General features: G+C 52.2%; 3 protein-coding genes across 3 annotated transcripts; all 3 read right to left on the bottom strand.

The window, feature by feature from the left end:
• Positions 1 to 7,676: 7,676 nt before the first annotated feature.
• Positions 7,677 to 8,636, bottom strand: LOC142403945 (olfactory receptor 14J1-like). Its single transcript, XM_075490249.1, has one exon. It carries the CDS (start codon positions 8,634 to 8,636, stop codon positions 7,677 to 7,679), a length of 960 nt encoding a protein of 319 aa, XP_075346364.1.
• A 5,115-nt stretch (positions 8,637 to 13,751) lies between these two features.
• Positions 13,752 to 14,690, bottom strand: LOC142403838 (olfactory receptor 14A16-like). The gene has a single exon (XM_075490139.1). The coding sequence runs from the start codon at positions 14,688 to 14,690 to the stop codon at positions 13,752 to 13,754; it is 939 nt and encodes a 312-aa protein (XP_075346254.1).
• An 8,007-nt stretch (positions 14,691 to 22,697) lies between these two features.
• On the bottom strand, positions 22,698 to 23,654 carry LOC142403951 (olfactory receptor 14C36-like). Its single transcript, XM_075490253.1, has one exon. It carries the CDS (start codon positions 23,652 to 23,654, stop codon positions 22,698 to 22,700), a length of 957 nt encoding a protein of 318 aa, XP_075346368.1.
• Between the last annotated feature and the right edge of the window lie 332 nt (positions 23,655 to 23,986).

The raw sequence follows: 23,986 nt of genomic DNA on the forward strand, positions 1-23,986 counted from the left end.
AACCAGCACAAGCATTTACATACTGAATCTGCTTTGCCACTCCGTCTCTTTGAAAAACTAGCCCAGTGGGGTTTTTTAGCCCAAATGCATATGCCACATATGCCGTGTTTCCATATATGGAGCAGCTTTGCACACTGTGTGCTCCAAGAGGGGAAATATCTCAGCCTGCAACTGGAAATGGCTGATGCTGTGGGGGATAAATGAGTTTCCTGAGACAGTATTTGATATGCATACAATACCAAAGGATTGTGAAGGTGAATGAGTATGATAGAAAGAGGAAAACTGCCCATCCAACGGAGCTCTGCAGAAGGAGGATGGAGCAGTACACAGCATGAGGTGATACCAGTGGGATTAGCACGTAGAAAAGACTTTTGTAGGGAAGGCTTTGCAAAGGAATGCCCTGGCTTCACCCAGCAAAAAACCAGAGACCGGGCAGTGTATTGAATTGACGGTGAGAAGTGTCCTGGGGTAAAAGACCTTTGATGAGAGAAGGTTGGAGAGATTTGGATTGCAGAGATTTGAGGTAGTCCTTTGACGATCTGAGTAGGCTGAGCTTTGGAAACGAGGAAAATAAAGAAGGTCTCAAGGATGCTTTGGAATTAGCGGTACTATCACTAATAACAGTAACAGCACAGTGCTGTAATGGAATTCCTTCTTATCCTTCATTATGGTTAATGAAAAGCACTTTAATTTCATTCCCAACATTCATTTTTAGTTTACAAAATGGCCATAAGTTCTCAGCAGTTAGCCTATGGCATGAAGTTCTTAAAACAGTGCTTTTTGTCTCACTGCTAACTCTTTGTTGTCATTTATATATTACACTTCTTAGACAATATTGCCCTTAAATTATCCCTGCTTCATGTCTTTTCTCCCTATTTTGTGGAGGAGAGGGAGGTGGAAGAGGGGAGCTGTTTCTTTTTTAGCCAAAGGCAGCCAAGGGACAGATCCCAGATGAGTGCAAAGGCACAAAGGAAGCCACCATTTCCCTGTGGTGTACACTAACACAACACTGTTACCTGCATTTCCAGTCTCTGAAGTCCTAACTGTGCAGCAGAGAGCCTGGAAGCTCTGAGCTCCTTTCATCTGCCCTGCATTTCAGCACGTGAAATGTAACGAACCTAGTCAAAAAGATTCTGTTGGGTCTCTTCACAGCCTGCAGCACCGCATTTGCCAGGAGACTGGCCCACAACACCAAAAGAGGACTCACAGTCCTCTGCACAGAAAGTTTAGGTGTTCCCAGGAATCGCAGGAGGCATGGCATACCGATTCCTGGGTTCAAGGAGCTGGTCAAATGCCTTGTCACCATTTCCGTAATGGTGGCTTCGATGGCTGGCACATGTGCAGACTCTGTACAGGGATGTTGACATTTATGGAGCAACCTGCTCAGACCTCAGAGCTGGCCCTGCTTGGAACCAAAGGTAGAACTAGAGACCTCCTGAGCACAGGACCATTCCACCCTGAATTGTCCTTCACCCCTCTGCTGTAGAGCCATCCACCTCCAGCTGAATCCTTTCTTCCGGGGCACACTGCAAGGCACAGGCTTAGGGAAGGGTTCTTGGGAAAGGGAGTGCTGGGATCTCTGGTCCAGCCCCCCAGCAAAGGGTAGGGTATCGCCAGTTCCAGGGTCAGGTTGGCTGAAATCTGAAAACCTCCAAAGATGGAGATCACAGAAGGTCTCTGGGTGCCTACTGCAGTGCAGCACCACTCTCTATTCAGTTTTTCCAAAGGCCCAGTGTAAAGCTCCCAGGAGGCAGTTTGTGGCTGTTGCCTCTGGCAGGATTCAGCTGCTTTTAGACTGCCCTGGGCCTCTCCTTCAGCAGACTAAAGAGACCCAGTTCTCTCCGCCTCTCCATACAGCTCATGTGCTTTAGGCCCCTGAGCCCATCATGACAGACTTCCTCTGGACCTTCTCCAGTTCCTCCATCAACCTTTCAAAATGGGAAGCTCACTGGCTCGTATGGCACCTATCATAACTCCCATGCCCGCCTTCTCAGGACACTGCTCAGCCCGTCAGGTAACAACTGGTCCTCGTGCATGGGGTTTATTCTGCTCCCAGTGCAGACCTTGCCCCCTTCACCTTGAAAAACTTCAACAGAGGTTTCTGTTGGCCAAAGCCACAAGGGTGTGAAAGTCCCTCTGGACTGAACCTCCAACATGTCATCATTTAAGATTTGTGGGCCAATGCCTCCAGCACGATAGCAATACGGGGAATTGCAGGACACCACAGGTAAAGAAAGAGAATGATGTGTTGAACTGAGGGGAACCCATGGTCAAAAACACTACAGCACACATCTGAGAAGTACCATAAGAGGGTACAAAACAAGAAATGCAGGGCCAATGGGGAAAGGATTAACATGGTAGGCAATTCATTTGGAGGGTAAGAGAGAATAACTTGGGCAGGGGGAAATGAAAAGGGAAGGAAAAGATGTGGTCAGGGTTCTTTGTGGGCACCTGTGAAGCAGCTCTGCACCTGATGTGAATGACTTCAGTGGTTGGGGAGAATCTGAGAGCTTTCCCTAATTTGAAAACATGAAGGGGAAGGAAGGACAGCATCATTCAGGCTGGAAGGGACCTCGGGAGGTGCCTCGACCAACCTCCTGCAAAAAGCAGAGTCAGACCAGATTACTCAGGGCTTTATGTAAAGACGTCTGTTGTGGTTTAGCCCCAGTCAGCAATTAAGCACCACAGAGCCGCTGGCTCACCCTCCCCGCCGCTGGGATGGGAAAAGAATTGGAAGAGCAAAAGTAAGAAAACTTGTGTGTTGAGATAAGAAGAGTTTAATAATTGAAATATAATATAATATAATATAATATAATATAATATAATATAATATAATATAATATAATATAATATAATGAAAAAGTGTAATGAAAAGGAAAATAACGAGAGAGAGAGGAACAAAACCCTAGAAAAAACAATTATGCAACTGCTCACCACCTGGGGACCGACACCCAGCCAATCCCAGAGCAGCAATCTCTGCTCCCCAGCAACACCCCCCCCAGTTTATATACTGATGTCATGATGTCATATGGTATGGAATAGCCCTTTGGCCAGTACGGATCAACTAGCTTGGCCGTGCCCCCTCCCAGCTACTTGCGGACCTGGCAGGGCAGGGGAAGCTGAAAAGTCATTGATTTAGTATAAGAACTGCTTATATATAAATATATATATTATCTATAAATAAAGTGGTTCCTCTGAGGAATGTTTCTCCACACAAAGCGTTAGTAGGCAATCTATTAGATAAATGTGATGAAACAAGCTTACTTTTGTCTGCTCACGTACTGGGCCACAAGGAGGGTGATGGTTGGGTACGGTATCACATGGTCAGTTGTGCCTCAGGAACTCATAATCCAGTAGGAAGCCAATGGCTGTGAAGGGGGCTGTGAGGTCACTTCTGCCTCTGGAGGTGATAGGCCAACAGCAGGAATGTGCCTGGGAAAGGGACTGTGAGGTCACTTCTTGCTGAAACAGCTGATAGCTCAGCCCTTGACTCATGGCGGGGGTATGTGCTTTTAAGCTCACATCTGCCAGGGTCTCTGACAGGCCAGCAGAAGGCACCTGGTTGGCACATTGACTGGGAGATCCCCTCTGCCGAAGGACCTAGGCTCGCTCCAGGAAGGGGGCTTACGTTTTGGTTGTCCTGTCTCTCCTGCCTGAGTACAGGATGGGACAGCAGCAGGCACGCAGCTTGGTCGTGTCTATCCGAGAAGCTGAAAGGCTAGCAGCCTTGGGAGGTGATGGTGAGGTTACTTGTGTGTGGTCAGGTGACAGGCCAGCAGAAGGCTGATGGGTTGGGATGCCTGCTTGAAGGGTTGTTTCCTTAAAAGTGGAGCTCTCCTTGGAGGTAGGAAACAGAAGGAGAGAGCAACACTGACGCACAGATTGGAAGGTGGAGATTGGGCATGAGGAGGAAGAAATGTCACTCAAAGCATAGTGCTGTGGTACATGAAGTCCTCCAGAAGGAGTATGAGATCAGTCCATGTCTTTGTGTTTCAAGGAAGAGAGTGTGAGGGTGGACAGATTTCAGTGAATGTATGGAAATGTCGGGGTGAGAGCAAAGTGAGGAAGCGAGATGGGTGTCTCCAGCCTGCAGGGCAAAAGAAGCAGCTGTGGGACAGCGTAGGACAACCTGTGGTGGAGATGGCAAAGAGCGCTGGCAAGGCTGGAAGTCACCAAGGTTTTTGCTCTGAACTATGGCAGTCATCCATGCTACCAAGGCCTATGAGGAGACATGTTGTCCTGAGGCACTGGGGCCTCACTGCCTCCTTGCACACCCCCAGCAGGGCTGGGAACTGTCATAGCGTTGTCCTTCCCTCAGCACCACACACCCCACATCCCACTGCCCCAGGAAGAGCCCTGAGCACTGTGTGAAGGACAGGATCTGCCTTCCCCGGGGCTGGGGGTCACAGCTTGGCCTTTCTGCTTCATAGAACAAAGCCAGGGTTTTCTCAGCACCTCAGCTGCCTGCACAGTGCCTTTGCCTACCTGTCATCATGGCCTCCAGTTGTCTGCTCTAACGAGTCCCTGGGGAGGCTTTGTCAGTAATGGCCCTCAGTGGGGCTCATTAATGCTTCAAGGTACTTTGGGTTTGGCTTTTGGTGTTGACTCTTTGAGAGGTTTGTGCAATCTCCTCTCAGTACCTGAGGTTCCAGGACTCAGCACCAAATGCCCCATGGGGCTCATTAAAATAAAGCAATCCCTAACGAGATATGTGCCTTCCTGTAATATTCTTCTAGTCTTGTACAGTTAATTAGAGAGGTTTCTTAGTGCACTGATGGAGAAAGATTTCAAATAGCTTCTAATAAGAATGAGGTTTTATTTTCCAGGGTGTAGTTTATTAGTTTTCAGTTTAGAGAAGAGACAATAGGAGCATTCTCTGGTTGATATTCATCCAGGGTCTCTCCTAAGGAGATCTGCACTAGTAGGAGAAGCTGTCCCTTGAGGTCTGACACAGTATGGACAACCTTGCTCCTCACCTCCCCAACCCCATCATATCTCTCATCAGCCACCTGGGACTTGTGTCCCTTTTCCTTACATCAGACTTCTCTGCAGTCTGCAGCTGGATGGTACAGCTCCTTCGTACCAGCTCCCACCGCTTTCCTTAGAGACGTGGCTGCACAAAGGCAGAGGGATTTTCTTAATTTTGAGCAAACAAATGAAAACTGATTAAGATTCACCATTCAAATCAAACACACTCCTCAAGTGTATGCCAAGTACAAGCTGCCACCCATGAGGTTCACCTCCCACAAGGCATAATCATGCAAGAAATGTTTTAGACAGAAAGGAAATTATAAACTAAACACAATTAAAGAGTTGGCTCTTTAGACTAAATTAGACAGACTACTGAAAGATAGGCAGGCTTTTAACTCCCTGAAGCTCAAAGCAGCTACTGGATTGTTGAGGGGTGTCTGAATGATCAAAGAGTAAGGGGAAGGCAAATCTAGAGAGCAATTGCCAGTGTTTCTGTGCAGATGGGCTGCTGGAAAGGTGACGTCAGACCTGGTCAATTTAGTTAGGACAGGTGGAATATGTGAAAGATGAGGGAGGTTAAATGCATGGCCTAACAGACAGAGTACTGACCATGCAACTATAGAGGCAGGTCAGTAGTGCTCCTCTTGTTATTAATGCGCATCCTGAAAACCCCGAATTTTGATCTCATGGGAAAACACCGACATTTTATTAAAAGTATTCAGTTGTTTCAGCTAAGGAGGTCACGCTTATACTTGTAAACACGTGTAAAAATTCCTCAGCTTTTCAGGCAGAGCTCTGCTGTCTGACCATCAGTGTCCAGTGCCAGCTCTGAGCACCCGGTGTCTCTGCAGTAGGTGCCTGGGACGGGCAGCTGTCACAGAGGACCTGCTGGAGACGAGAGCCCCTCAGAAGCTGCAGCTGGAGCCTGGGCAGAGGGTCCCGGGGCACCTCCACTGGCACCACGCGCCCCTGTCCCTGGAACTGCATCCCACCCCAATTTTATGATCGCTTCCCTTTGCAAACAAAGGCAGTACACAAATCCCCCAGAGATCAGTACATTAAAACAAGACAAAACAAAGCCAGGAGGAGAACAACATCAACGGTGTTTGAAGCTTAAAGTTGCAACAGGACTTTTCCTTCACTCTACATCTTTCATTCTATTTCTTTGTTGATTCATTTTTGTAACATGTTCTCAACATTTCCATCATACTGAGGCCTGCAGCATTAAGAAAGATAATTTTTGTGTCTTGCACAGAGCCCAGGGCCCCAAAACACTCCCTGCCCTGGACTGTCCATGCCACCTCTAACTCTTGGCACAGAGTGAGTCACGCTCGGAGGTGTTGACCACTCTTGCCTGATGGAGGAAAGCAAGGTACAAAGCTGTGGGGAAACGTTCTCCTCTTTCTGGATGGCCACATTTGCACTAATCTCATCAAATCTGTGTTATCTGTCTTCCTATGTGAGTATATGGAAAAACCTGTATTTATGTATAGGTCAATGTATAGAAAAATGTGTAGGTGTGTCCAGTTACTCAGCAAAATACATTTCCTACCAGCACTCTCAAAGGAAGCATCTTTGTTCCCAATAATTACTGTCTTTATACTGTCTTTGTCACTCCATCCCCTGCCCCACGGGGCACTGGCACCAGGTTTCCCTCAGCTGCCTTCCTTGTGCTGACAACACATTTAGAGAAGCCCTTCTGGGGGCCCTCCCCATGCATGGCCACTTCCAGCCACCGCTGAGCTTTGGCTCTGCTGGCTCCATCCCTGCACCCCCAGGCCAGGTGTCTGTCTGCCTCCTGGGCAGCCTGGTCCCCTCCAGCCTCCCTGCTCTTCCTTCTGCAGTTTGACCTCCTAAGTCAGGGGGGTCCCTCTTCATCCACGCTGACCTCTTGCGGGCCCTGCTCCACTCCCTGCACTTCAGACGGGCTTCTTCCTGGGCTTTGAGGATATTGTCCCTGAAGATCCAGGGGGGACTCACAGCCCCTTTGTCCTCCAGGACACTCCAAGCAGATCCTCAGCTAACTGAAATCAGCTCTCCTGCAGTCCTGCACTCTCATTCTGCTAGTTGTCCTACTTCTCCACCAGCTCATGGTCATTGCAGCCATGGCTGCCCTCATCCTTCCCATCCCCAGCCAGAGCCACCTTCTCTGTCACGAAGACACCAGCCCTCGTCAGCTCATCGAGTGTCTAATGTGTCAAGATGGGGTCTTCCACACCTCCCAGGCATCTCCTGGGTTACTTGTGCCCAGCCCTGGTGCCCTCCAAGCAGACCGGGGGGTGGTTCAACTTGCCACGTAACTGAGGACCTGTGACCATGAGGCTTCCTCCAAGGCTTCCTCTAACAGCTACCCACGTCACAACGAGCTTTTTACTCAGGCCCTTTTGCAGTGAAATTCCTGGGCCTGTTGTTGACATCAGCTGTGGAAGAAGAGCCAAACCTTGAGGAACTGCATGGGGGAGGTGTCATTTTATTACAGAGATGCTATGAGAGAGTCAGCTCTGAAACAGTGTTAGAAAAACATTTATCCAGGTTTCAGGTGAGAGGGACAGAGAGACGGGTTCATTTCTCAGGAGAGGGAGCTGAATACAAATGATTATGTAGAGACATAATAACCATAAATATCAATACAGGTACTGCTAACAAAAAAAAGGAAGGATTAAACCATAAAGAAAGTAGAGGCTTGCACTGGGATACACTACATATCATTTGTGGAGAGTGATGGGAAGTTTATCAATATTGAAAAACATCGATGAAATCACTTTCCTAATGGACTCCTTGAGCTCCTGGTTCCTCATGCTGTAGATGAGGGGGTTCACTGTTGGAGGCACCACCGAGTACAGAACAGCCACCACCAGATCCAGGGATGGGGAGGAGATGGACGGGGGCTTGAGGCAGGCAAACATGGCAGTGCTGATAAACAGGGAGACCACGGCCAGGTGAGGGAGGCACGTGGAAAAGGCTTTGTGCCGTCCCTGCTCAGAGGGGATCCTCAGTACGGCCCTGAAGATCTGCACATAGGACAGCATGATGAAAATAAAACATCCCAACACTGAACAGGCACTAACCACGAGAAGGCCAGCTTCCCTGAGGTAGGAGTGTGAGCAGGAGAGCGTGAGGATCTGGGGTACTTCACAGAAGAACTGGTCCAGGGCATTGCCTTGGCAGAGGGGGATTGTCAGTGTATTGGCCGTGTGCAGCACAGCAGAGAGAAACCCACTGCCCCAGGCAGCTGCTGCCATGTGGGCACAAGCTCTGCTGCCCAGCAGGGTCCTGTAGTGCAGGGGTTTGCAGATGGCAACATAGCGGTCATAGGCCATGATGGTGAGCAGATAAAACTCTGCTGACATCAAGAAGGGAAAGAGAAAGACCTGTGCAGCACATCCAGCGTAGGAGATGGCCCTGGTGTCCCACAGGGAATTGGCCATGGATTTGGGGACAGTGGTGGAGATGGAGCCCAGGTCAAGAACAGAGAGGTTGAGGAGGAAGAAGTACATGGGGGTGTGGAGGCGGTGGTCACAGGCTACAGCGGTGATGATGAGGCCGTTGCCCAGGAGGGCAGCCAGGTACATGCCCAGGAAGAGCCAGAAGTGCAAGAGCTGCAGCTCCCGTGTGTCTGCAAACGCCAGGAGGAGGAACTGGGTGATGGAGCTGATGTTGGACATCTGCTACCTCAGGGCATGGAGACCTGTCCAAGTAAGAGAGGTCACTGACAGCTTAGGACAAACATCTTGAAATAAAACTCAGCGTTTCTCATAGAAATGCTCAAATTGTCTTATTCTTTGGGAGCACATTCATTCAGCTCCTTTTCTACAGCTCCTTTGTTTGCTTGTTGAGTGTACAGGGAGGAGCAGGGTCTCAGCTGTGGGCTCCAGAGGAGACACTCCTGCCCTACAGTGGGGCGGGGTGAGGATTAGGCATTCCTGCTCACAGCTTAGGTCAGACGTTACCCACTCATAATCGTAAGATTACCAGGGGATTGTTCTTGGGGAGCAAAAGGAGCATTTTTACTGCACTGGGAGGGAACAGCTGTACCTGGGGAGAGGCAAAAGGATTGCCTGCATCTTAGTGCCCAGTGAGGGGAGGTGGTCTGTGCATCAGCCTTTTTCCTGGCTTTTTTGTGCTTCCACCTCTTCGACCTCCAGCATGTTCACACTCACATATTATCCCCCAAAAGAAACAGGGCAGAGTGGAGAAAAGGGAATTCTGATCTGCATGACAGGACCCACAGGGTCAGCATCTGAGCTGCAGCTGAAACCCCACTCCCCAGCAAGTTGAGGGGAAGAACAAGGGAAGCACAGACAGGAGGGGAAGGAAACAAGCAGCATCAGCAGGATTCTCTGCAAAGGGATTCAAAGTCATGGGGAGATTGCACAGGTGATGCTGGAGCTCTCTGTGAGCTGAAGCAGAGGGAAGCTGGAGTTGATGATGCTTCTGTGAGACTTTTACATCTGTCAGCATAACAGCTGAAGAGTCTCAGATCCCCACCCAAACCTGACAGATGAATTTGCATTTGTCATTCATCACCCAGCCAACCAGGAGTAGAAAGCTCAAAGCTCAGGCTCTTTCCCTTTCAAGTAACCCTCACCTTGACCTTCCTCTTGAAAATTCCTTTTGGAAATGCTCTGGGGGTGATCTGGAGCTGTGAGCATCCCTGACCCATGAAGTACACTCCTGACAGCAGAAGGACCCTGCCTTGCCCTTCTCTTCCCTTCACTTCCGTGCCCTGCTTTGTCCTGCGTGGGGTACCTCCTTCCACCCACAGCTTCTCCCCACAGCACCCTGGGGAGCTCCCCGGGCAGGCTGGGTGGTGACCCTGGCAGGCAGCAGAGTCCTTGCCCCATCACTCAGCCCCCTGCGGCACCAGGACCCTGCTCTAAAGGACAGCCCTGGGCACCCCTGCCTGCACACCCCTGCAGCCAGCCCCAGGAGAAGGCAGCCGCCATGTCCTGTCCTCTGACAGTGTGGCAGGGGAGCCCTGTTTTGGAGCATGTTCTGACTCCACAGTGAGGAAACCCTGAGAGCCATCCTGCCAGTCCCTATCTGCAGCATGATATGCCATGGCTAGGAGAGCCCTCCAAGACACTCCTGTGCATTGCCCTGCTGCCAGAGACTTACCACGTAGAGGGCTGTGAAGATTTCTCCTCCAGCGAGCTCTCAGCACCATCTCATCCCACGCAGCCTGTAACATCTCTCTTATTTCTCTTGCCTCCCCTCAGCACCTGCAGGCAGTGCCCTCAGCCCTGCTGCCCTTTGCAGAGGAGCTGCTCCTGGGCAGAGCTGTCTCTCTGCAGCGCTGCCCGCTTGCCAGGAGCTCCCTCCATGCCAGGAGCCCAGCCCAGCTCAGCAGCAGAGGACCAGCCCAAGGCAGCACTTTCTCTGCCCCCTCTGGGCTCCCTCCAGGTGTCCCTAGGGCTGCAGGGAACCTGCTGGGAAACAGGCTGAAGGCAGCACTCATGTTCCCTCCCTCAGCTGGGGAGAGACACTTCTTTCCACAAGTGTCATTTCTCCTCTCAGAGACAAAGTTCCATCTAAATATCACCTTTTTTGGTCTCCTTGTTAGACAGGGCTCTCAGACAGTGGCAGGCAGGGATCTCCCTTACCCCTGCTGAGGGAAGGGATTCAGCTGAGTCCATGGAGCATCTCATCCTGCGTTTCCATTCCTTGTATTTGAAGGATACTCAGCTCCCTCCCATGCCTGCCACAAACCCACAGGAGGTAGGATTCCTCTGGCCTCTGTCCAGGAGTGCACAACATAGGCACCTGCATGGGAGCTCCTTCTCTCAGCTCCCTTGCTAATTAATGCAGATGGAGGGCAGCAGTGAGGTGTTTAGATGCAAATACCTGGTGACAGATGAGTTGCCAGTGGTGGCCCAAGATACATGCAGGCAACTGCAAGCTCTAATGCAGAAGTTCATAAAGCCAGGGCAACATCTTGGGGATCATACATGAGCCTGGTAGGAAATTCCTTTGGCCAAGTGAAATGACAGCTGCTGCCCAAATAAAGGCCAAAAGAACCTTTTCCCACTCAGTATGTTCATGGCAGTTTATAGAAGTATTCATATGAACGACTGCAGTCATGTCCCATAGGGAGAGCAGGACACAGCACTGAGCCTTGTTGAACCTCATACAGTTGACCTCAGCCCATCGACCCAGCCTGTCCAGATCCCTCTGCAGAGCCTTCCTGCCCTCAGGCAGATCAACGCTCCCGCACAACTTGGTGTTGTCTGCAACCTTACTGAGGGTGCACTCAATGCCCTCATCCAGATCACTGATAAAGATATTAAAGAGAACTGGCCCCAGTACTGAGCCCTGGGGAACACCACTTGTGACCGGCCGCCAACTGGATTTAACTCCAGTCACCACAACTCTTTGGGCCTGGCCATCCCGCCAGGTTGTTTTCCCAGAGAAGCTCATGCTCGTCCAAGCCATGAGCAGCCAGTTTCTGCAGGAGAATGCTGTGGGAAACATTGTCAAAGGCTTTACTAAAGGCTAGGCAGACAACATCCACAGCCTTTCCCTCATCCACTAAGTGCATCACCTTGTCGTAGAAGGAGATCAAGTTAATTGTGCTACCGGTTTATTTGCACTGTACAATTAAAAGTAAATTGTATCCCATCCCAGGTAGAAGCAAGTTTTCTGTTCTCCTCCGCCTGCAGCGGCACCATAAAGAACATATCTTTTACATCTCCTACCACCATCTGGGGGTGAGTGGCAGCTTGGAAGGTGGCAGTTAATGTAGCCGCGTGCGGGACGGCAGCTGTAGGAGGAGCGGTGTTTGCATTTGAGTTTCTGTAGTCTATAGTTAGGCACCATCTCCCATCTGCTTTTTAACTGGTCACACTGGGGAATTATATGGGGAGTGTGTTCGGGAGGTAATGTGTCTTTTTTCTAGGTCAGCTGTGACCTCCACAATACCCATCCCAGCAGCGGCAGAGAGAGGAGAGTGAGGGACATGGGTTATTGTTGAGTCAGGCAGCGTGGGGGCAGCTCACAGCAGTGAACTATGCCAGTTCACTGACACCCATGGGGAGCTGCTCATTTTCACTCCGCTAACCAAGGACACTCCCGGCAGCCACAAGACCAAACGCCACTGTCCAGTCCTTTCCAAACTCGTCCTTGTCATACCTCAAAGCCCAAACCATTTTCCTTCCCTGAAACTACTGCTAACTGGTGCCTTGATATCCTTTTCTCCCCTGGCAATCACCAGTTTACTTTAGCTATGGGGAACATTTCACTTTGGCCTGTAAATCCTGTTATTTAACCCTTTCTTGGCCAGGGTTAATGTTAGTTGTTTGGGAATCCAAACTTGAAATTATTAACATTTTATCTCCCGTGTCAATTGGAAATCTGACTAGTAATCTTTGGCAGCCCATTGGGACATAGATAAGAGAGCCGTCTGTGTTATCCCATTGATGAGCTTCCATCAGGGGGTTCATGAGATCGGGGCAAGTATCTGGGGTTCTGGGGAGCCTGTCTTACTTGCCGGAGTAAGTACTTACGTGCTCTGCTGTCTGCATCAGCTTGGGATTGTCCTGCTGGTGTCGGTTCATCCCTCCCCATTTCTCGACGATGATTTACAGTGCTATGCACTAAGTCTGCCCAGGATGGGATGGGTCGAAGCTGGGCATGGCTGCCCTGACCCTCCTGAGCGTGATGTTGTATGTTTTGTCTTATTTCATCCCTCTTTGCAATGAGGTACGATTGTCAGGCAGCAGGGGCTCCCCTTAGCAGGGGTCTCATGGCTGGGGGGTCTACACGGGCAGAGAGAGGGTAATTACCATGTGCACCCCTGTCGTTCACAGCCTGCAGGCAGGCTGCTTTTGTAACGGCAGTAGAAAGCTCGCTTCATGATCGTATTGGCATAGCAGTGGCTCCCCTCTATGCCAAGGCTCTGTGCCCCTGCCCAATAAGCTACTCAGCGTGTAATGGAGTGTGGCTCAGCGTTAGGGGCTGCTCCCTCGTTCAAGAACACTCCTGGTCCCCCAAAGCCATCCGCTTTGCCTTGCTCTAACATCATATGCTCTCCTCCGGTTAAGGAGGCACACCACAGATATTCAGTCTTGCTCTCGCCAGGCTTCTGCCCATATTTTTCATGCAGATTGGCCAGTTGAAGGGGGTCCCATGGAATGGTCCTTGTGCTATTTCTCTGGTTGCCCCAGCAAGAGGCAACGAGCACAGCAAGAGGCCTGTTTTGGGAGCAGCTCCTTGGCTGTATTCGTGACACCAGCTTTGGAAGAGGCACCCGGTCCTCTGGCCCTGTCCTGAGGAGCCCCTTTGGTGAAGGTGGTGCTGGCAGGGAAGCCAGCTCTGACACAGTGGCTCACATGGCCTGCTCCTCCTGCAGCCAAGGCATGCCTCTGTGGAGGCAACAGGACTGTCACAAGTTACATGAGACCTTAGGGCTTACACAAATGCAAGGGCACAGCAGGACAGGGGGGAAGTGAGGAGACATCAGCACGGAAAAGACCCAGTCCTGCTGTTGTCCATGACCACAGAAGATACAAAAGGTGGGAGCTGAGGAAAATAATTTTCTGCTGTTTTCTTTATTGTGTTTATCAAATGGAGCCTGGCTCCTATGTATAAGAGGTTTTGGGACAAAATTAAAAAAAAAAAAAAGCAGGAGGGCCATAATAGTATTCCATAAAGTGAAATTATATCATCAAAGCTATAAACAAAAGAAGAAGGAAAGTAAGAAAGAAAAAAACAAACCAAACGAAAGCACAAAGTTTTGGCATTTCCTGAGATACCCTGGGAGTGCTATGAAGATGATGGGCACCTTACTGATGCTGCAGTAGGATGTATCCAAATAGATTCCACAGAGCATCCTTGAGGTCCTTGTTCCTCATGCTGTAGATGAGGGGGTTCACTGCTGGAGGAACCAACGAGTACAGAACAGCCACCACCAGATCCAGAGATGGGGAGGAGATGGAGGGGGGCCGCAAATAGGCAAATATGGAAGTGCTGAGAAACATGGAGACCACAGCCAGGTGATGGAGGCACGTGGAAAAGGCTTTGTGCCGTCCCTGCTCAGAGGGGATCCTCAGTACAGCCCTGAAGATCTGCACATAGGACAGCACGATGAAAACAAAACATCCAAAAACAAGAAAAGCACTAACCACAACAAGGCCAACTTCCCTGAGGTAGGTGTGTGAGCAGGAGAGCTTGAGGATCTGGGGGATTTCACAGTAGAACTGGTCCAGGGCATTACCATGGCACAGTGGTAGTGCAAATATATTGGCTGTGTGCAGCACAGCATTGAGAAACCCACTGCCCCAGGCAGCTGCTGCCATTTTGAGACAAGCTCTGCTGCCCAGGAGGGACCCATAGTGCAGAGGTTTGCAGATGGCTACATAGCGGTCATAGGCCATGATGGTGAGAAGACAACACTCTGCTGACAAGAAAAGGAGAAAGAAAAATACCTGACTAGCACACCCCAAGTAGGCGATGGCTCTGGTGTCCCACAAGGAATTGGCCATGGATTTGGGGACAGAGGTGGAGATGGAGCCCAGGTCAAGAACAGAGAGGTTGAGGAGGAAGAAGTACATGGGGGTGTGGAGGCGGTGGTCACAGGCTACAGCAGTGATGATGAGGCCATTGCCCAGGAGGACAGCCAGGTAGATGCCCAGGAAGAGCCAGAAGTGCAAGAGCTGCAGCTCCCTCCGTGTGTCCATGAACGTCAGGAGGAGGAACTGGGTGATGGAGCTGCTGTTGGACATTTGCTTACTTTGTGCAAAGGGCCTGGTCAAGGAGGAAAAGTCAGTGACAAGTGAGCAGAGACTTCTCTGAGTAAAAGCTATTCCATTTCTCAGAGAAAGACAGAGCCCACGTTGAATCGGTCCTTCCAGGAAGGCCTTTGTGCAGCTCCCTGGCTTGAGCTCTTGTCTGTGCTGGGTTGGGGTGTAGTGGGGAGCAGGGGACTCTTCTGTGGAGGAATCAGTCCTGCTGTGCAGCCACAGCTAAACAGGAACCAGGAGTGATCTCAGGGTCAAGTTACTCATGGTTTCAAAGAGCTTTTCAGCATTCTCCTTCCCAATTCACCCAACTGCAGAAGCAAGGTGCAGGGCTTTTGTTTTGTTTATTTTGCTCCTGTTGCCCCTCTCACATCTGGGGAGTGTTTTCTGAAGGCAGAAATCCTTGGCATTTCTGCTACACCACAAGTGCTACACTGAGAGTCCTGAGAGGCAGAAGGACAGACCCTTAGTGCAGATGGAGGAGAGCTGGTCTGTCCATCAGTCTTGCTCCCAGCTGTCCTTGGCTCACACCTCTTTGGTCTGGATGGTGATCACACTCAGATGTTCCCCTGAAAGGAAATTGGATTCTGCTGGGATCAGGTGAATCCAGCCTGAAAGGGCAGATGATCTCCACCCTCCCCTCCCCAGGGAAGAGCTGTGCTCTTCTGGATGCCCTAAAAATGGGGTGTCCTTAACGGACAGTCAGCCTTATCCCCATGCCATGGACTGCTTTGCCCAGTGCCCCACAGAGCTGCCTTGCACCCACGGAAACATGAGCATGGCAGGACCTGCAGGATCAGCTGCTGAGCTGCAGCTGAAACCCCCTTTCCCAGAGAGCCTGAAAACAAGAGCAGCAGCACCAGGGAGGGGTGGGGAAACCCAGAGAAATGCCCCAGTGCTTGTGCCAAGGGAAGCAGGGCCAGGACGGACAGACAGGCACTCGGGAGAGTCTCCTCTGCTGCAGAGGAGGCAACTCCTGCCCTGGAAGCCCTGACCTTGAGGGCAGAGGCTCTGCTGGGTGGGAGAAGAGCCCAGGGGGCCTTGACTGGGGAAAAGGCATGCTCACTGAAGGGCTGGCAGGGAGGTGCCCAGATCCCCCTCAGCCTTTGTGTCAGCACTTTCCTCTCCATCCCTGCCCTTGTCTCTGCTGCCTGGAGCTGTCCCTGCCAGGAGCCGTTTCTCTGTCCCCATGTCTCCTCCCTGCCAGTGCTCACAGAGCCCATCCCACGCACTGGGTGCTTCAGCTCTGCGTTGCAGACTCCTCCTGGCAGCAGGGCACTGGTCAGGGCCATCTGTGTGTTGGCAAGACCTAAGGAGCACATCAGATGAATCCTGAAGAGACCATAAAGGTCACATTGGTGCTTTCTGTAGGCAAGGGAACGGGTGAAGGGACTTTATCAGGTTCCCTGGGAACCTATTGATAACTCACTGTAACGCTGTAGGAGTCTCAGTCATTTGTCCAAAACTGAAAGAACCATCACCATTCCTCACCACCACCACCAGCACAGCAGGAAACTGGAAACACCTTTACACAAGGTAGCCCCTGCCTTGACATGCTTCTTGAAAAGTCCCCTGGGAAATGTCCTGGGGGTGATGTGGAGCTGTGAGCAGCCCTGACCCATGCAGCACCCTTGGGACAGCAGAAGGACCCTGCCCTGACGGGGGTGGCTCCTTCCACCCACAGCCTCTCCCGGCAGAGCCATGGGGAGCTCCCCGGGCAGGCTGAGTGCTGACCCTGGCAGGCAGCAGACCCCCTGCCGTGGCACACAGCACCCAGGGGCACAGGGACCCTGCTCGGAAGGACAGCCCTGGGCACCCCTGCCTGCACACCCGGCTTCACACCCCTGCGGTTGTTCCTGGGAGAAGGCAGTGGTCATGCCCTGTCCCTCTGACGGTGCGGCACGGAAGCCCTGCTCTGAAGCACGTCCTCCTCAACACCGAAGGAGCCTCAAGAGCCTTCCTGGCAGATCTTCTTAGACATGGGCTATGCCTGCTTTAGGAGGCTGCTCCAGGAAGCCTCTGCATTGCACTGCACCCAGAGACACATCATGCCCTGTCCCTCTGACGGTGCAGCAAGGAAGCCCTGCTCCAGAAGACGTCCTTATCCTCTGCACTAGAGAAACTGTGAGAATTGTACTTACAGATGCCATGGGCTATGGGATGTGCCAGCTTTAGGAGATCCCTCCAGCAACTGCTGCTGCATTGCCCTGTAGCCACAGACTTACACTGTCAGGGGCTGTGCAGATTTCTCCCCCAGTGAGCTCTCAGCGTCCTCCAAGCCCAGGCTGCCTTTAACCTCTCTCTGCCTCACTGCTCTCCCCTCGCTGCCTGCAGGCAGTGCCCTCAGCCCTGCTGCCCTTTGCAGAGGAGCTGCTCCTGGGCAGAGCTGTCTCTCTGCAGCGCTGCCCGCTTGCCAGGAGCTCCCTCCATGCCAGGAGCCCAGCCCAGCTCAGCAGCAGAGGACCAGCCCAAGGCAGCACTTTCTCTGCTCCCCCCTCCCCTCCACTCCCGGCTCCCTCGAGGTGTCCCGGGGTCTCCAGGGCTGACAGCTCCTGAAAGGCAGCAGGGTCACTCCTGGGGAGCACAGCTGGAAGCAGACTGAAGTCATCACTGACTGTCCCTCTCTAAACACTAGACGGGCTGAGTCCTGCAGCGGGAATTGCTCTGCCAGGGAGTGCGGATCTGCAGGAGGTGTCAATGTTCCCCTCTGGAAACCCCTGTTCCTGTCCCATTGTCAGGCAGGGCACATAGGCAGTGACAGGCAGGGCATCCTTTCCACCTGTGCAGGGCAGGGATTGAGCCAAGTCCAGGTAGGCATCTCAGCTCTCATCAGTATTCCTGGAGGCCGGAGGGGGATTGGGCTTCTCCAGTACACCCCACAGACCCACAGGAGGTGGGATTCCTCTTGCCTCAGCTCAGCTGCACAAAATCCCTGTGAGCTCCTTCTCTAAGCTGCATTGTCAATAGTGGAGACAGAGGCCAGGAGTGAGCTTGTCCAATGCAAACACCTGGTGGCATTTGAGGTGCCAGAGGTGGTTCAGGACATGTGTAGGAGACTGCAAGCTCTAATGGAGCAATTCTGAGGGACAGGGCAGCATCTGGGAGCATTGTCTTGGAGGCTGGTGGGGAATCCCTTTGGCCAACTGAAATGATAGAAGATGATCACACTTAGGACAACCAAACCTGTACCTGCTGAGGATGTTTAGGGCAGCCGATAGAGGTATTCACGCAACAAAATGAAGTCATGTGCCACAGAGGGAGCTCAGTCTGCCTGTCTCTTCTCCATCAGTTGTATTTCCTGCATCTCCACTAAGCGGAACCAAAGGTTTACCATGGACATCCCTACATTGCCTACCCTGTTGCAGGGCAGCTGCTCAGCCTAATGGCCAAATGCAGGCCTGTAGGGCTCCCTCAGGTGCCAACGCTGCCCAGCACAAGTGGAGGGTGCAGCTGGCTGGGCAGTGCAGGACCTACAGCACAGCTATCCCCATTCAGGGCTGGTCCATAACAGACACCCCAGGGCATCTCAGGTACATTTGGTGCGTGTGAGCAAGAGACTGAATGCCACCACTGCAGTGAGACAAGGTCTGTCCCATGTCTGTCCAGCAGCCGCAGGCAGTGCGTCAATACAAGGCACGTCACAGCAGGCTCTCCGCTCGTGTGCCAACGCTTCCAAATGCTGCTGATTCTTCTTACCCCCGTCCTGTGTTCACCCCCTTGATGATGCAACCCAGGAACAGGTGAATGATTTTCACAGTGTGCCCGGACAACAGGATGTCCATAGCAAAGGACGTTTTCAGCAGCAACTTGTCCTTCCTGGAGGTCAGCTTCACCTCTACCACAGGCCCTCCAGGCTGCAGAGACACTGCAGACAGCAAAGTCCTCTCCTGCCAGGACTGCACAGTCCAAACATGGTTCTCTCTGGCACTGGGGAGCACAGGGTGTGCGCTCTTCATGGGCACATCATTTCGTCCTTACATTGCCATCTGCCATCCACTCCAGCATGCCTCTGCTCTCAAGGAAAGGCTTTGCTTACACAGGGTCTCGGGCACCAGATCTGTCATAAGGCTGAGGCTGGCCCTGGTGGCACCAAGCTGAGGTGCTGCAGCCCAAATGTGCACCAATGGCCTCAGCCTGGAGCACAGACAGGAGCGGCTGGAGCCCCGTGTGCTGTCACAGAGCTGTGACATTGATATAATACCTGCTGAGGTGTGGTGGGACAGGTCAGGAACCTTGAGGTGCTGCAATGGATGGATAGAGGCTCTTCAGAAAAGACAGGTGGGGAAGATCAGGAGGGGGAGGCCCTCAGTGTGAGGGAGCTGCCTGGGTGAATGGAGGTCCTCTATGGGATGGGCAGCAGATTGGGTGAGCTCTTGTGGGGGAGGGTCACAGGAGAGACCAGGTAGGGAGACATGCTGGTGGGAAATAAGTACCTGGAGTCATGTGAGGAAGAGGACAAAGTCTTATTGAAGCAATTTGAGGAAGGCCAGTTCAATGACCCCACACCACCCTTGGGGACTTTAATTGCCCTGACCTCATGGGAAGGGGAAACTGCAGGGTGCAAAGAGTCCCAGAGGTTTCTGCAGGTTCCTGGGGCCAGCTTCTTAGCACAGCTGCCATGTGTGCCCACATAGGTGATGCTCACCTGGATCTGGTAATTTCTGTAATGGTGCCCTCCCACCAAAGGGTGGGGTATCACCAACCCCAGGGTCAAGCTGGCTGTGACTTTGTGGATCTGAAACCTGAAATCCTCCAAAAACAGAGATCACAGAGAGTCTCTTCGTTTCCTACAGCATCATTCAGTCTGGAAGGGACCTTGGGAGGTATCTCGACCAACCTCCTGCTCCAAGCAGGGTCATACCAGATTGCTCAGGGCTTTACCCAAATGTTTTGTGGTCACTTTCTGGGATTGAGCCAGTGCACACAACCTGGGAAACAGCTTCCAGTGTTTGACTAGCCTCATTTTGGAAAGGTTTCTGCCTCTGTGTAGCCTGATCCTCTCTTGTGTCAGCCCATTGCCTCTTGTCCCTTTGTCTTGTATCACAGACATGAGCCCGACTCAGTCTTCCTGGGAAGAGTGCCATGCTGCTACATGTTTTGCCCAAGATCTTCCTTTCTCCAGGCTGGACAAGCCCAGCTCCCTCAGCCTCTCCTCACAGGCAAAGTGCTCCAGCCCCTGACCATCTTGGGGGACCTTTGCTAAACCTTCTCCAGCTTGCTCACATCTTTCCTGGAGTGGGATCTGAAATCTGGACGCAGTAACCTGGATTATCCCTTCCCTCGACATCCTGGCCGTGCTTCTGGTCATACAGCCCAGGACCCTGCTGGCCTCCCTTGCTGCCAGGGCACACGGCTGCCTCCTGTCCAGCTCCCTGCCCACCAAGACCTTTCCCACAGGGCTGCTCCCAGCCAGGCAGCCCCCAGCCTGTGCCATCACCACAGTGAGTCCCCTGCAGGGGCAGAAACTGCCATTTGCCCTTGCTGCATTCCTGAGGTTCCTGCCAACATGTGCTCTTCTGCTTCTTGACCCCTTTCCCTGAGCACAGAGGCCTGGGAGACCATTGCAGTAAAGACTCAGGCACAGAAGGCATTGAGTGCCTCAGCCCCACCTGTGTCTGCTGGTATTAAATCACCCTCCTCAGTCAGCAGCAGCCCTGCATTTCCCTTGTTCAGCCTTGCTTTCTAACACAGAAATCAAATTCTTCTTTTTGCTTTTGACTTTCCTTGCAACCACCAACTCCACGTGAGCTTTGCTTTTTCTTCAAACATGCCTCCACAACAAAGGCCACATATAGAAATTACTGTTTTGTAGCCTGTCCTTGCTGTCACCTCCTGGCAGCTGCTTCATGGCCCCTGTCATAACCCTCTCCTTGTGCTGGCCCAGCACCATTGCCCCACATATGGTCCCACAGCCCCTCTCTGCAGGCACAGTACGGGGAAAGGTACAGTCAGGCATGGGGAAAGTTCCCGCCATTATGATCCCAAGGAGAGCCCTCAGTTCAATGTCCCCTCCATCACCCCAACAAAGCATAACCCCAAACGTCACTTTTGCAGCCTCCCCCAGCACCCGACCCTTTCCCAGCCACAGCTATGTCCTGCATGAGATTTTACAGACAGCCCTTCTCCGGGTCTGCTGGGGTCTGGGCCAGGAGAGAGGCCGGGCAGCGCTGGCTGTTCCCCTGATACTGGCACTGAGTCCAGCAGCAGGGTGGAGTTGGCTTTGCAGCAAGACTCGCCCGTACACCTGGGCTGAGCAGCCAGTGCTGGACATGGCTGGTGAGAGAGGCTGAGGGTGATGAAGGTCCTGGGCCACCTTCCCAGTCTCTCCATGCCACCGAGAGTACAGACCAGCATCCTCTCTCCTGCACACGCATGTCTTTGATCCCTTTCACGAGCCCTTGTTCTGCACCACCAACCCCCCGGGTGTGAGTGTTCCCTCTGCATGTTCATGCAGTACAAGCTGTACACTGGTGTTTTTCTCTCCCAGGAACTTTCCAGCCCAGACCAGCCCCTCCTCAGCTCTCCCCACCTCCACTGCCCCTCGCTAGCCCAGCCCAGCACAGCAGCTCAGCCTGGCCCCATGGAATTGCCCACCGCAGAGTGCTGCAGAGCTCTGGGCACCCACCCCACAGCCACAGCCCCTCAGAAGGGCACAGCAGCTTCTGGGGACAGAGTGGGGGGTCAGCCTCCCCATCACCCCCAGGGCTGGGGCCAGCCCTGGCATGAGGAGATGGAGGCCAGCGTCTCCCTGTGTCTGCTGGTCTTGTCTCAGAGAGATCTTTATTGCCCACTTCTAGCAGCCCCCCTGTGCCCGTCCTCTCCCGAGCACAAGAGTCCTGACCCAGGGGCTCCCTCCTGCTGCACCAGTGACAGAACAGCCTGCCCAAACTGGTGCATGCAGAAATAGGTCTGGTCTTCTCCAGGGATGTCATCTCGGGCATGGCCCCAAGCTGGTGGTGCTGCTCTGCTAAGCAGTGGTACCCAAATGCCATGGAGGGACAGTCCCAGGTAGATCCCTGTTGATCCTTCACAATTCCCATTGGCACTGGGCACCCACACGTGAAGGCTCAGCCCAGGCCCCTTCCCTAAGCAGTGGAAGAGCAGACTTCTGAGCAGACCCAAAGCCCAGGCCCACTCTGGAGGGACCACAGGTGTGTGTGCCCATGGGTAAGTGCTGCAGGGGATGCACAGACCACTTGTGAGCTTCACAGCAGATTGGCCCGAGAGGGGGAACGGGCTAGGGATGTCTGTGTTGCTCATGATTGTGTGAGTGCTGCTGGTGGTGTGGTGACTGTAAAGGTGCTGTTCCCTGTTGGAACTGCTCTGTCTGTGGTCGGGTGTGTCCATCTTTGTTTCTTTGCAGACACCTGGATTTTGCATTTAGGTGACTCCACCTTGTGCAATCCCTCACTTTGTGGGGCTCCAGTCATTGCCCACCCCAAGCACACACTCTCCCTGGAGAAGCCCCAGGCTCTCCAGGCACCTCCAGATTCCCCTCCTGAAGGATATCTTCTTCCCTGTCACATGTGGGACAGCCCTGGCTATGTACCTCAGTGACCACTCACCATCTCCACTGTCATCACACACCAAGGGGTGAATCCAAATTCCAACTCTTGGTCTCTAACAGCTATCAATGTGACAAAGAGCTTTTTTCTCCCAGTTCCAAGGAGAAAAAGGCCCTTTTGGGGTGAAATTCCCTGGGCTTATTGTTGACATTAGCTTTGGTAGAAGATCCCAACCTTCAGTCAGTGCACTAGGGACATCCCATTTTATTACAGAGATGCTATCGGAGTGTCAGCTCTGTCCCAGTAAGACACACTTTTATAGCAGATCCAGGTGAGAGAGAACAGATTCATTCCTCAGTAGGAGCAAGATGAATCCAAACATTTATGTATAAACATAGTAAACACTAATAACTATACAGATAATGATAACAAAAATGCTAAAACAACAAAAAAAAGACAGGCCTGCAATGGGGTACCCTGGGAATCATTAGTGAAGAGTGATGGAAAATTTATCATTATTGAAAAACATTCCTGAAATCACTTTCCTAACGGCCTCCTTGAGCAGCTGGTTCCTCATGCTGTAGATGAGGGGGTTCAATGCTGGAGGCACCACTGAGTACAGAAAAGCCACCACCAGATCCAGGGATGGGGAGGAGATGGAGGGGGCCTTCAGGTAGGCAACCATGCCAGTACTGACAAACAGGGAGACCACAGCCAGGTGAGGGATGCACGTGGAAAAGGCTTTGTGCCGTCCCTGCTCAGAGGGGATCCTCAGCACGGCCCTGAAGATCCACACATAGGACAGCACAATGAAAACAAAACACCCAAATGCTAATGGGAAAGTAATGACAAGTACAACAAATTCCTTGAGGTAGGAACGTGCACAGGAGAGCTTGAGGATCTTAGGAATTTCACAGAAGAACTGGTCCAGGGCATTGCCTTGGCAGAGGGGTATGGAAAATGTATTGGCTGTGTGCAGCACAGCATTGAGAAACCCACTGCCCCAGGCAGCTGCTGCCATGTGGACACAAGCTCTGCTGCCCAGCAGGGTCCCGTAGTGCAGGGGTTTGCAGATGGCAACGTAGCGGTCGTAGGCCATGATGGCGAGTAGATACAATTCTGCTGACATCAAGAAGACAAACAGAAAGACCTGTGCAGCACATCCAGAGTACAGAATGGCCCTGGTGTCCCACAGGGAATTGGCCATGGATTTGGGGACAGTGGTGGAGATGGAGCCCAGGTCAAGAACAGAGAGGTTGAGGAGGAAGAAGTACAGGGGGTTGTGGAGGCGGTGGTCGCAGGCTACAGCAGTGATGATGAGGCCGTTGCCCAGGAGGGCAGCCAGGTAGATGCCCAGGAAGAGCCAGAAGTGCAAGATCTGCAGCTCCCGTGTGTCTGCAAATGCCAGGAGGAGGAACTGGGTGGTGGAGCTGCTGTTGGACATCTGCTGCCTCTGGGCATGGGCGACTGTTGAAGGAAAAAAACACAGTGACAATTAGGGGAGACTTCTCTGAGCAAAATCAAAGCCATTTCTCATAGAGCCATTTCCCATATTGTCTCTCTCCATTCAGGAAGACCTTTGGTAGGTCCGTTTCACGAGCTTTGGCTGGTGCTGGCTGAGGGTGCCCCAGGGAGCAGGAGGTTCTGCTGTGGCCTCTGGAGGAGTCAGTCCTGCCCTACAGCAATGGCTAAATAGAAACATGGGATGATCTCAGATTAAGTCCACTCATGATATCAAAGAGCTTTTCAGCATTGTCGCTCCCAATTCACCTGACT

The sequence above is a fragment of the Mycteria americana genome, unplaced genomic scaffold, assembly GCF_035582795.1.
Source record: "Mycteria americana isolate JAX WOST 10 ecotype Jacksonville Zoo and Gardens unplaced genomic scaffold, USCA_MyAme_1.0 Scaffold_46, whole genome shotgun sequence".
In the NCBI taxonomy this organism is placed as follows: Eukaryota; Metazoa; Chordata; class Aves; order Ciconiiformes; family Ciconiidae; genus Mycteria; species Mycteria americana.